We start from the raw sequence: 12,839 nt of genomic DNA, 5'->3' as shown, positions 1-12,839 counted from the left end.
CTGCATTGGATATCGCAGATCTGTAGGGGAACAGAATAATCTACATCTGTCCTCCAAGCCTTTTAAAAGAAAAAAAAATGGTTATTTTCCTCTCAACAATATTGTTAATGATCATTCATTTTGGCAAAATAAACATGGGCTTTTTAGTTTAATGAACTGAATGCGTATTTTAAAAAAAAATCTGTTTAATGATTTATTTTATACTCGTGTCAGTCTTAGTCACTTTCAGGATTATAGAAGGGAATACATCTATCAAGGATTTTTCTGTTGGAATGATTTTCTGATGGAAAATGCCCTATTTGCAAAATAGAAACTTTTCACAGGGAAATAATGTTTCCCTGGTTGCCTTTCAAGGTGGCTCTGTCTATAGGCAGAAAGTGAAATTGACAGTATTCTTCCAGGGCAGCTGCCAGAGGCAGAGCACTAGAACTATCTACCTCCCCCAAAGCCCATCTGATTCAGGACGATTTGTTTTTCAAAAAGTGATTTTTTTTTTTAAACACAAAGTTCTTAGCACACTTTTAGTGCTTTAGCACTTTTGGGTGCTAAAAAATAATAAAAATATTCCTTAATTTTCTGATGCAAATACTCATAAAAAGCAAATTTAACACTCACTTTCCATGTGGAATCAAACATTTTGAGTTTCAGATTCATTTTCTGTTAGTAAAATTTAGTTGTACAGATATTTGATGACATTTATGTACATTATTTGCCCAGCTCTGTTTTGAATATTAATAATTTAAATGTGTATCTGAGCACTTATGCTGCATGTCTCCTTGTTTACTATTGTATACATATGCCTGAATGCACTTTATTTTCTGCTAAGGCCTTAGACTTTTTTTTTTTTTTTTAGAAAATGTTAGTACATTTATGTGTTACTTCACTCTGCCCTTCTGACTGTAATCTTTCCATCATAAGAGGTTATATAGATGGATGGGTTAATTTAACAATGGTATGCCCTTAATATTCCACTGTTTGCTATCTACAGAAATAAGAGATCAAGAATGGTCCTCTACTTTAAATAATTAATACAAGCTCAGCATGGAACAACAACAGCACATTCAAACCATTATAATGCTCTTTGCAACCTCCAACTGTGTTGTGGTCAGATTTGGCTGGGAGGAGGCAGCTGTGATACTGCCTGCAGGTTCTTATTTCCACGCCAGCCTGTTTACTTAGCACAGAGTATATCTACAAATCAGCAGACCTACCTGAATGCAAATTTCTGAGCCACAGATTTCGCCTGAAATATTGACAGATGTGGGATGAGAGTCATCCTGATAGAAACAAAGTGGAAAGCTGTTAACTCCATAGCTCTTGGGCAATGAAAATGCACTGTCTCCCTGCAGCTCTTTGGCTCTTTTGTCAGTAACGTTACGCATTTGACTGCCTTAAAATATATGGCAGATTGTTTTCATACTGAAGGTTCTTTTCCTTTCAAGGACTTCCTTCCCCTCTGGGTACGGAATGCCCTGAGCGCAGTGCAGCCAGTTTGATTCTGCTGCGCAGGACATGCAGAATTAGGGGAACCCACAAAGTGGGACCATATCCCAGCACATTATGTAGCACAGCACTGTGTCTGAGTGCAAAAGGTATATTTGGGGGTGGACCAGGAAGGGTGACTGGCTAACGATCTACTTTCCATTTCCCCCACACTCCTGGAAGGGGAGAATGCCAGTCATGGAGGAAGACTATGGCAGGAGCCACTGAAGGGCTCCACTTCTGCTCTATAGCCTAGATGGGTCAGAGGGGAGAGTCTCATGCTGCAAATCTCCCCACCCCACCACCAGCTGCTCAGGCTGTGCTTTGAAAAAAGATTTGTTTTAGGGTAAAGTTACCCTAAAAAATTGTTCTGCTGCTTAAAATATTGTTAGTTGTGGCTTGTGCACAAAAGAGCAAATGGCTTTCTTTCTCTTGGAACTCTGGGCCCTGTACTGCTGTCCTTAGTCAGGCAACACTCCTGTTGAAGACAGGGATAAATTAGGTAAATGTGGCCTTAACCCAACACTATTGTGAAGACATTACTGTTGAGATTATAAACAATTGTTTATGGGAACAATGGTTCAGTGTTAAGTCATCATGAGACCCTGGTGGAAGTTGCTCATGGGGTAACTGGGGCAGGGACCATGTGTAATCTACGTGAGTTCCCATTATCTCGTCATTAAAGAGAACATATCAATCTGTACTACAGGACTATGGAAACAATGGACATTTCTAAACAGACTGGCACTCTGTGCAAACATCCAGTTTCACAATAATATCTGGCTGTGATCCAATACTACTTAATCATTCCTCTCACCCATGAATTTTCAGTCATTTAATCTCTGGAAGCCATTAAAACCAGTAAGCCTGAATCCTGCTGTCCTTATTCAGGCAAAAATCCTATTAAAGTTAAGTGGTCTCCTACATATAGTGCTTATTAATTCTTCTGCTTTACAAAAGCCCAGACTTTGGTTTGCCCTTATCAGCTATTCTGCTTAGCTCAAATACATATATAGCTATATTAGAAACAGCAACAAAAAATGCATTCCAAGAACACTATTTAGGTGGCGAAGTTAAACCCTACAAAACTAGGGGAAGCCAGCTTTATGGTTGCCCACACAACCTTAATTCTGCCCCTTTGGGTTTCCATCCTACGCACTGAATGAGTCAGGGATCATGTAGCAAAAACAGTACCTTAGCATGTAATTAAAGACTGCGTCATAAAATGCTTACGCACAAGGGGGACAAATTAAAGTTACACAGCAATTGCCAATCTAGGTATTTCCTAAATTTCAAGTGCTTGACTTTGCAATCTAAATAACATTCTCTTAACACCATTTTTAAATGCCATTTTAAGATTTTTAAAGGAGAATGGTAAAAACAAATTTTATTGTGTGCATCCTTCAAGAACGTTGAGCATTCAGCACTGCTGCACACATTGTTACCACTTAAGTTATGGGACTAACTGCAGTGGCTGGGAACAGAAGAAGGCTGCTAACCCAGAGGAGGAAATAGATTGCTGAGTTATATGGTTGATTAGTGGGAAAAGGAGGAACCTAGGCCAGTTCTCCTTACACACACATATACACACACACACACACACACAAACATACCACACTGGGGTAACCTGGCCTTGCTCTCTTGTTCTCTTTCCTCCATCCTCCTGAAGAGCTGGGGGAAGCTCCAGCCCCATGTGGGCCCCCCAGAGGGGCAAAGATGGACCTCTGGATCCAGGGGAAGTCCAGCCTGATTCCTACCCCAAGTGGTGCCCCCAGAGAGGATGCCCAGATCAGACCAGCTCCCTCCTCTCCCCCAACCAAAACATCTGCTCTACGAGTTCCCAGGACAGTGTCTGCTGCTGACACTGTTTTGGCAGCAACATGAGACCAGCCATAGAATGTTTGTGTTTTGTTATTATTTTGATATGGTGCCAAAACTTCCTGAGGAATGTAAGTGAGAGAGGAGAAATGGCAATCTCTAATCTCAGCAAAAGCTGATCAGAATCCCATGGTCCAAGAAGAGACACTTTGCTGCAGAATAACAAAGGCCTGCTGGAATGAAGAAGATGACAGCATCTCAGTAAAAAGGTTGCAAGAATCCTTTACAATGGAAAGTGACAGGAAACTTAAATACAGGGGTCACTACCAGCTTCCCCATAACAACACATAAATGAATACATATAGAGCCAAATCATCCAGGATCAATGCTTAGACGCCAAGATGATAGGTGCCTTAATAATATCTAAAATAATGGACTTTAGATAACAGAAAATTCACTGATAAAAAGAATATTTTCCTATTTGAATATAACCAAATACTAATGTGAATCTAGGTATTCCATGGAAAGCAAGTTTAGAAACACTTCTTTCTTGCTCTGGTCTGATGGGAATATGAGTGAACTATATGGAGTGCCTGTCACAGGACCATGAGCAATTTCCACTTGTCTGCTGATGAATTAACCATGAACTATTATTTCCTTAATCATAAACAGTGGTTTGCAGCCACAGTCATTGGTTGTAACATGTTAACAATTACAGCCAGTCAGAAATTTTCCAACAAAATAGTTTTTCCATTGGAAAATGCTGATTTGTCAAAACCGAAATGTTTTGCAGAAACATTCTGGTTGCAGTGAACTTCCGCCAACATGTGCCTGGTTTCTTGGCTTGCCTGGTGAGCTGCTGCGGAAGCCCTGGGTACCCTGGCTTGAGCAAGGGCTCTCAGGACTTCTAGGATCTGCATTCCAGGAGTGAGGAACAGCCCAGGAAATTCCCAGGCCAGTCGGGGGCAGCCAGCTGCTCGGATTTGTTTCAGAAAAACTGAATGGAAACATTTCAAAGTTTCTGAATGAAACTGCTCAGATTTTCCTTTCTGCAGGAAATTTCACAACATCTCATTTTCACTCCAAATCGAAACAAAAAGCTTTTACAAGATGTCAGAATTTCCCACAGAACAGAAATTCCAAGTTACAACCTGCTCTATTAAAAATATTGTTGGCTTGAGGACATTCCCACAATTCTCTCTCACTGTACTTGTAAAACACATAGTGCATGATTCTCAGTGAAACTAAGGTACCTTTATGCCAATCTGGTAGAGAAAGGGGCCTTAACTTGGGTGTAAGTATGATAAATGCCCATTTTAATTTTCCTTTACATTGGTGTAAAGGTGTCTTAGTGTAGCTGAGAATCAGACCCACAGTGTTTGCTAATTCTTCTAGAAAATAAGGCTCAGAAAGTCCCATGCCACTGTTTGCCCATGGTATCCATTATCTTTAGCTAGGCATATGTCCAAATTTACATAGGGTTTGCACTGGCATCAGGAAGGGCAAGACATCGACAACTTCCCTTTCTCTGTGCAACCAATGACTGGCCAACACTGCCCAAGAAATAGCCAACCCTGTCCAGGGAGTTCAAGGCTAGAATGTACAATGGTACTGCATCCACAAGGCAGTCCATTCCCTCAGGTCTCCTAGGAAAAGTTCAGCGGCGCATAAAGCTGCTCTCCCTCCCAGAAACCTCAAGCGAGATCAGATGTGGAATCCACTTTAAGGCTTTGTCTTGTGTGAGCCCCCTGTAGCACAGCAAATCAAATTGGCTCAGGGAGGTATAACTCTGGAACACCCCTGCACCAGTGGTAGTGAATTGGGCCCATGAAGTACAGACATTATAAATAATATAACCCAAAAAACCACATTAAAAGAACAAAGGCAAGCACTCCAAAGTCACTTGCACTGGTGTGACTCACTTAACTTTAGTGGAGTTACTCCTGTCTTACACCAAGGGGAGGTCATAACCAGGACTAAATGGTTTAATTATGGATATTATTCCAAAGTGTGTGTGCCTGGCTTTTGCTAGTTTTGTCCAGGCAACAGAGCAAATGAATACATTAAATTTAAACATGCTGAAGCTGCCTTATTGATAGCAATTTCTGGGAAATAAAGCATACCAACCGCTGAGACTGAGAGGCGTGTCCCAACAGATTCACATGAAGACAGCTGTGCCTTGTTACACACCAGCACTGAAAATCGTGCGTTGGTTTGTGACATGAAAGAGATTTGTATTTGTTCTGCCATCGCAGCGATTCTCATTTTCCAAGCTGAAATTGGGGAGAAAGGCTGTTACTTTGAAATGTAATCACTCACATATGAATGTCTTATGAGATACTATGGCTGTAGATTCCACGCTGTGTTAAAATAAAACTATTTTATCAGCTTGAATCGTATCAACTGTTATATCAATAACTATCTTGATTTTAACAAGTTATTATCTATCTTTACAAATACTTGATTTACTATGGGGGTTTCCAAATGGAAGAACTGCACTGTTAAATATTATTGATGCAATTCAGAGGCTATAACAAAATGAACAAGCTTCACTTAATGAGAAAGGCTGCAGTCTAGTGGTTAATTTAATTTAACATAATTATTAATTTAATGCAATTTTAATTTAATAAAATAAGTTATTTACCTGGGAAATTCCCATGAGCAAATGGGCATCTAATCCAAGAGCCTTGCTTGGTTGTAAACTGAAAATAAAGAAAGCTGTTAGGAGAACTGAATTTTGCAGTTTGAATTTGTGGCTACATATCCAACTAAAGCCAGTCACTGAATTCCAGAAAGCAGCAAAAGAATTATTTCACATCTTACCTCCCATGCTATGCTTCAAACTCTGATATGTACTAAGGTCCTAATTCTGCAAACATTTATGCATGTGCTTAACTTTACATTCCTATGCCATCCCACTAACTTAAAAAAAATCAATTGCTTGATAGCATAAAAAAGAAGAAGAATGCAACAAACACTGACTTTATTGACTACTTTGCCTGAAGAAGGGCAACAAGATTTGGTCCAGGGATACATAGGACAAATATTCAATGAATTTAACATTGATTATTTACATGCATAAAGTTAAGCACATGCTTAAGTGCTTGCAGCATGTGGGGGATACAATGTTCTATTCTGCTTTTCTGCATTGTCAGTTTAAAGCTGTGAACTAATCATTGCTATCTCATAAGGAACAATGACTGTCCTAACTGATTTCTTCCGCTTAATGAATCTTGTTTTATTTTTATCTTGAGTCATATTTCTTTCATTGACTCTTAATTTTATTGTTCTGTTTTATAGCCTTGATACTATATTTTAAGTCTTCTTCGTAATCATGTGACTATCATTAAAGCTGCATATGGTAAATGTTCATGCTGATACCAGAAACGTGTCTAATTTGTCTAATTTTGTATTTTACTGTAAATTCAAAACTCAGATCAGGTCCACTATTAAGTCTGCAAACTTTTCCTGTGTTGATGTAGAACTCAACAAAGCCACACTTGGGTGTGGTCTCAGGTGAACAATAGGCAAATATTCATATGATTTACTGTAATTTGTTTCAGCATTACCTACAAAATTTTTGTGAGGGTTGGAGACACGCTGAGTCTGACATTTTGGTATTTTGAGTGTTTCACAGGCTATTTCTCTCATCTGCAATTGAACACTGGGAATATTGACTTTGAGGACCTGATTCTGACCTCATTCACATTACTTTGATATTGGTGTGTATCTCCACTGATTCCCATGGAGTTACTCCTAATTGGCACCAGCGTGAATGAGATGAATCTTGAATTCTGTAGGCCTAATTTTCCACTGCCTTCTACCTTCCCTAGCGATTAACATCTGTGCAAAGTCTGTGTAAAATACTACCCAAACAGAATCACAGAGCTGCACAACCACTTTGCCCCAGTGTCCATGACTACACAAGGCAATGGAGAATCAGGCCCTGAATTTTAATTTCAGTTTTCGTGGCAGAAGCAGGTACTAAAGTCCTTCTCCTTCAAAGCAGGGAAGTGGAGCAAATGAATGGCAATGTACATTGCATTTTATCTACATCTTCTCATTCTCAAATTTGCCATACTGTGAAAGCACATCTCTGTTAGCCATGTTATTTAATCAGCTTTAAAACTCATTAAAATAAAAAAAATTGATGGCAAAACATGGTCCCATATCAGCCATTTTTTTTTTCATATGTGACATTTTTATTGCCTTCCATAACACAACTTCCACCTATTCCAATATTTGTTATTTCCTTTATTCCTATATTCTTTTCATGGGTTATAAGGTAAAGAGTATTCTTCCTAAAGATTAGTGATATATCTTTTGTAGCTGATACCCACAACATGAGGCAGGATGGTGAGAATGGTTATTCTACAAGAAAAGCAATTACCTTCATGCAAAGTCTTGGATGAGTGTCTACGCGAGAATATTTTACCTGTTTGGAAAGAGACTGCTAAAAATTAGTTAGCTGTACAAACCAGTATCAACAGAAAGAACAAACCACTGAACTGCAAACACTGTGTACAGTTAATGTATTGGAAAAGAAACTGAAGGCGTTTTCTTTTTTTAAAATGTGTCAATCACGTGTAATCATATAAAGTAATTTAATAATTATAATGGACCAATCACTGCCTACAATGGGAGTTTTTGTTGAATAAAGGTACCATGATTTGATTTGGTAATACCTAGCATATATTTAGCACTTCTCATTTTCAAAACACATTACAAACAACTAATTAATTTTGAAATAAAATCTAGTTAATTTCTCGATAGTATGTTTTATACTATGGGACATACTCTACCTCCATAATTAAACAGTACTTCTTTTGATGTCGATGGAAGATTTGTGCAAACACCAGAAGAATATGACCTATTCAATCTAAACAAACTGATTTGGTAATGACTTGCTTTCTTTAATTCAGTAACAAACCAATTACATAGCTCTTGTTGTTTCAGGTCCTGATTTAGCACACCATCCCTATTCAGGAAAACGTGTAAGCACATGTTTAAATGCTCTGCTGAACTGGAGCCTAAGGCTCCAGTTCAGAAAACACTGAAACATGTTTAAGCCCCTCCCTATTCAAGAAAGCACCTAATCACTGGTTGAACTTTAAGCATGTGCGTAAATCTCACAGCCTTCAATTGCCTTCAGTGCTTTAAGTTCAGCATGTGCATAAGTGCCTTTCCAAAAAAGGCTGCTTTCCTGAATCAGGGCCTCAGTTATTTTTCACGGGCCACATCCTTCAAAGCCTCATTCAACTGAGTAATCCTTAATTAATTACTCAGCAATCCTATTGAAACCAGTGGAAGAGCTCATGTACTAAGGGCTACATGCCCAAGTAATAATTTGCAGTGTCATGACCTAAGTTTTGTTTCTATGCTGTAGACATTTTGAGGACAATGTGAAGAATGTCACTGGTTATAATTCTACATCCAGACCATGTCCACAATTCAGCTCAAAGAAAGAGAAAGAAAAGAGAAAGGAAAAAAGGGGGAAATGAACTCTGCATTTCAACATTAAAATTAGTCCAATAGCAAAAATGAAGAAAGAGTTAAGTGAAAGTACAGAAATCACAAGGGCATTTTTATTTTAATATTCATCTTCTAGTGGCAAATCCATTGTCCGTTTGAATGCTGTGTGATTTTACATGACAATTGCCAAGCTTAGCAAACTTAGGCCTTGATTTTGCAAAGACTTATGCATGCACTTAGCTGTATGCACACAAGAAGTTCTCATCGGACCTCTGATGTGTGTGACATTAAGCACGTGTGTGTTTGTGGATCAGGGCTTTATTGAAAGCTAGAGATGAGGACAATTGTAAAGGCTGAATAATCACTAACCACCTGGCCAGGAGTTCTAATCCTTCCAGTTTCAGTATTACCAACCCCAAATATTCAAAAATCATGAGTTGGTCCCCAAATAATCATAAGAGTGGCTTAACAATCATGAGACTTTTAAAAAGTAAGAATTTACAGTTCTTTTTATTTGCCTTTTGGTATTATAGTGACTATAAATTATCCCTTAATTCAGAAAAAAACTTGTCAGAAAGGATCAAGGCACCCACAATTTCAACACTTACAAAAAGCAATGGACCTGATTCTTATTTACACCATTCTGGGAGTGTAGCAGGTTCTTAAAGTGAGTGTGAATGTTATTGTGCCCATGCTAAGGTGCCATTACACAGCCAGCGTGGTGTCAAGGGGCTTTATTGTACATGAAAATCAAGCCACAGTTATTCCAAGGAAACAAAAAATCTTCTTTTAGCAAAATGAAGTCTAGGTCCACAAGAATTTCTACTCTGAACCATTTTATCAACAGCATGTGTTCAGTTCTCTGAATAACTCATGCTGTTATTACACAATAACAAACTGAGTGCTGTATAGAACTTATGTAGGATAGAATAGAAACAAGTACTCGCAACTGCCTTATTCAATTCTGTAGTCTGAAAGACACTATATAATGCTTACTTTCTCTGGAGCTGTATTTGATGAGTTTTGTAGATCTACACATTCGTCATTCGACTTTGTTAACCTGCACAAGTTAACAGTAACGTGCACGGGACAGGCTGGTTCCCAGGCTAGCGTGTGTGTGGCTGGATTATATACAATGCTATCCCACAGTACCTTCGTATCTATGCATAAACAGTAGAAAGATTATTTGAGATTAATTAAATGAATCAAATGATACTGAAAACAAAATATTCATGCATCAGCACTTAAAATAAAACCCATGGGCCTGATTCTTTGTTCCCTGGCCCTTTAGGTAATCATTTTCATCCATGCAAACTGGGCTCAATCAGAATGGCAGCATTTTGCACCCACTTTGTAACTGTAAATGATTACTCAAGAGAGCATGGACTGGAGAATCAGATTCACTATATAGAGAGAGCAAATAAATGCAAACCAGGAGGTGGATGTCTAAGGAGCCTAATAATGATTAGTACTAAGTGAATAATTCAAAACAAATAAGCTGAACTACATAATTAACTTCTTTTTCTATTCCCTGAACCACACAGAAGACTGCAATTTCCCAGATTTATTTAACTTGTGTTTTGTTGGATTGTTATTTTGTTTTCTTTTTACTTTGTGGTTTGCAAATGATACACTGTGAGTACTGAATTCTCTGTTGAAAACTGGAGCTTTCTTGCTTCATTGTGATTGGTTTTGTTCCCTGATTGGATGACTTTGGAAGAATTTCCAGTATGCAAATTTAAAATTGTAATTCTGAAAATACTTATGTAAGCAACTTGGAAATTTGGATTTGTCTAAAACTTAATAAGAGGGGGAAATTATATTTCTGCAAGTACTTGCACCAGTAAAGCTAGTTTACTTGTATGTTCACAAAAAGTGAACACAAGTACTACCCAGGAGGATCATGGGAGACGTAATCTGGTTAAGAACCCCAGCCTAGGGGAGAATATGGGCATGAGGTACCTGAACTACTTGAGGTGTAGCATGAGGTTCCATGATGTGTAACAGTTTAAAGTTGAATCGACCCAAAACAAAACATTTTCATACTTCCTAATCAAAACCTTTCCAAACTGTTTGTTCTGCAGAGTTTTGGTACTCTGACTTTTTGTCCTGGTTTGGGATAAAAGCGTATTCTGAAGTATGAGAATTTCCTGCAGGACAGAACTGTTTCACCACACAAACACTGAAAACCTACGTAATGTGCAAATTCATTTTCAGCTTCACCACTACCTCAAGCCAAATTGTGACTTCATTGGAATTACCTGTGTGAATAACTACCCACCAAGGCTCACTGTCTGCAAATAAAATTACATTTATTACCAGCTTCCTATTTATTAATGCACCAGATTCAAGCTCCTTACTTTCACCTTTAAACCTCTCTACACTTTCACTTTCACTTCATCTCCTACTCCCCTCAAATTTCCCCTGCTCTGCCCTATTAACCACTCCCACACTCAATTCTTTGCCTTCCTTTATACACCTTTTATGTTTGTAACAGCCTCCTTCATCTTGTCTGCTAGGCCCCCTCCTTCAACTACCTCCTTAAAACCCAGTTCCTTCATGAACCCTTCCAAAGCTGACTTCCAAGCTATTGTTTCATTCTGGTCTCCTTGAGCTTGAATTAAGAAAAAAATTAGATTAATAGGGCCAAATTCTGCTACTATTTATACCATGTGATGTCAATAGAGTTATTCAGCATTTACACGGTGTAAACTGAGAGCAGAATTAGGCCTATAAGGTTGTTAGAAAAAATATCTGATGAAAAATATAGATATTAATATCTCATTTAAAAATTATTTGCTCTATTACAAATAAAAACTGTCACTTCTTAAAATACGGCAATCTAAGCACTATCAGCTTAGATACAAGTACATTTACAGTTATGGTACATGTCAGGCACTGATTAATAGATATTCAGCCATGCAATAATTACAATCTACTTGCCATTTTTAAAAGGGCAAAGTTGTGTCCTTCTTGCATCTGGGATCGCCGACCAACCCTGCAACCCAAAGAGTTGCCATTAGCTAATCAATGATATTCTCAAATCTATTTTTGAAGCAGCTCAACCCACATATTCTAAGTCAGATAACATCAAAACAACCTGCTTCGAGCAATGTACACAATAGCTGTCTATGTTTGATTTTCATTTAATTTACTTGACATTCTAATTCAAATCTAGTACCAAACTCTTTTAAATTCCTGCAATGACACAATACCATTTCTAATGTGTAACACTGTTGATTGATACATTTTGGGTCCCAAACCTACTCTTATTGAAGTCAATGGGTGTTTGGCCATTAACTTCAATGAGATTAGGAACTGGCCCTAGGCCTTTTTCGTGCTGAACAATTGAACACTTAATTCCTGATCCTGCAGATTTATATACGTGTGAGTAGTCTCACTGGCTTCATTATTTAAGGATGTGTGCAAACTGAAACTATACAAAAGCAGACTGGAAATAAGATATACATTTTTAAGAGCAAGAGTAATTAACAACAGGAACAATTTACCAAGGCTTGTGATGGATTATCCAGCACTGGCAATTATTAAATCAAGATTGGATGTTTCTTCTAAAAGATAGGCTCTAGTTGTTATTTGGGAAAAGTTCTATGGCCTGTGTTATACAGGAGGTCAGTTGAGATGATCCAAGTGATCTCTTCTGGCCTTGGAATCTATGAATATAAGTGTCTGCAGGATCAGGGACATGGAATCTAATAGCCACAACTGCTGAGCACCCATAACTCTCATTGATTTGCTAAGCATGGCCATTCATACTATGGAATTAGCTGTAAGAGATTGGCAGGAATAATGCACTTTTGATGATCTCCTTTATTTAAGGCTAGAATAGACGCCGAAGGTTATCAAAATATTTTACCTCAATGCAGAGACAAGGCAGTAACTGGGCATACTGCAAGGAAATTGACTTCAAAGACTCCTTCCCTTTTATCTGCAATTAAAAAGAAGGTGGTGAGTCCAGTAATTCTATTCAGTAGTTGGCTTTTAATGAATCCGCATATAAATATATTAGGCCAGATTGTACAAACCCTTACACATATGAGCAACGTTAC

General features: G+C 38.2%; 1 protein-coding gene across 6 annotated transcripts in view; it reads right to left on the bottom strand.

The window, feature by feature from the left end:
• Positions 1 to 12,839, bottom strand: part of IL17REL (interleukin 17 receptor E like) — a 62,109-nt gene that overhangs the window by 5,215 nt on the left and 44,055 nt on the right. For 4 of the 6 annotated variants that reach the window (XM_067564359.1, XM_067564362.1, XM_067564363.1 and 1 more), the window contains 8 exons: positions 12,647 to 12,718; positions 11,716 to 11,770; positions 9,769 to 9,932; positions 7,691 to 7,753; positions 5,945 to 6,002; positions 5,428 to 5,573; positions 1,212 to 1,277; positions 2 to 59 (listed from right to left, as the gene is read on the bottom strand). In XM_067564359.1, coding sequence (XP_067420460.1) covers positions 2 to 59; positions 1,212 to 1,277; positions 5,428 to 5,573; positions 5,945 to 6,002; positions 7,691 to 7,753; positions 9,769 to 9,932; positions 11,716 to 11,770; positions 12,647 to 12,718 — 682 coding nt within the window. The remainder of the gene's footprint in view (position 1; positions 60 to 1,211; positions 1,278 to 5,427; positions 5,574 to 5,944; positions 6,003 to 7,690; positions 7,754 to 9,768; positions 9,933 to 11,715; positions 11,771 to 12,646; positions 12,719 to 12,839) is intronic. The other 2 variants (XM_067564360.1, XM_067564361.1) reach the window with 2 other exon arrangements.

Source organism: Emydura macquarii, unplaced genomic scaffold (assembly GCF_026122565.2).
Source record: "Emydura macquarii macquarii isolate MOO-44397 ecotype Brisbane River unplaced genomic scaffold, CSIRO-AGI_Emac_v2 contig_2636, whole genome shotgun sequence".
Classification (NCBI taxonomy): domain Eukaryota; kingdom Metazoa; phylum Chordata; order Testudines; family Chelidae; genus Emydura; species Emydura macquarii.
The sequence above is the reverse complement of the archived record's forward strand: the minus strand, read 5'-3'. Positions and strand labels throughout refer to the sequence as shown.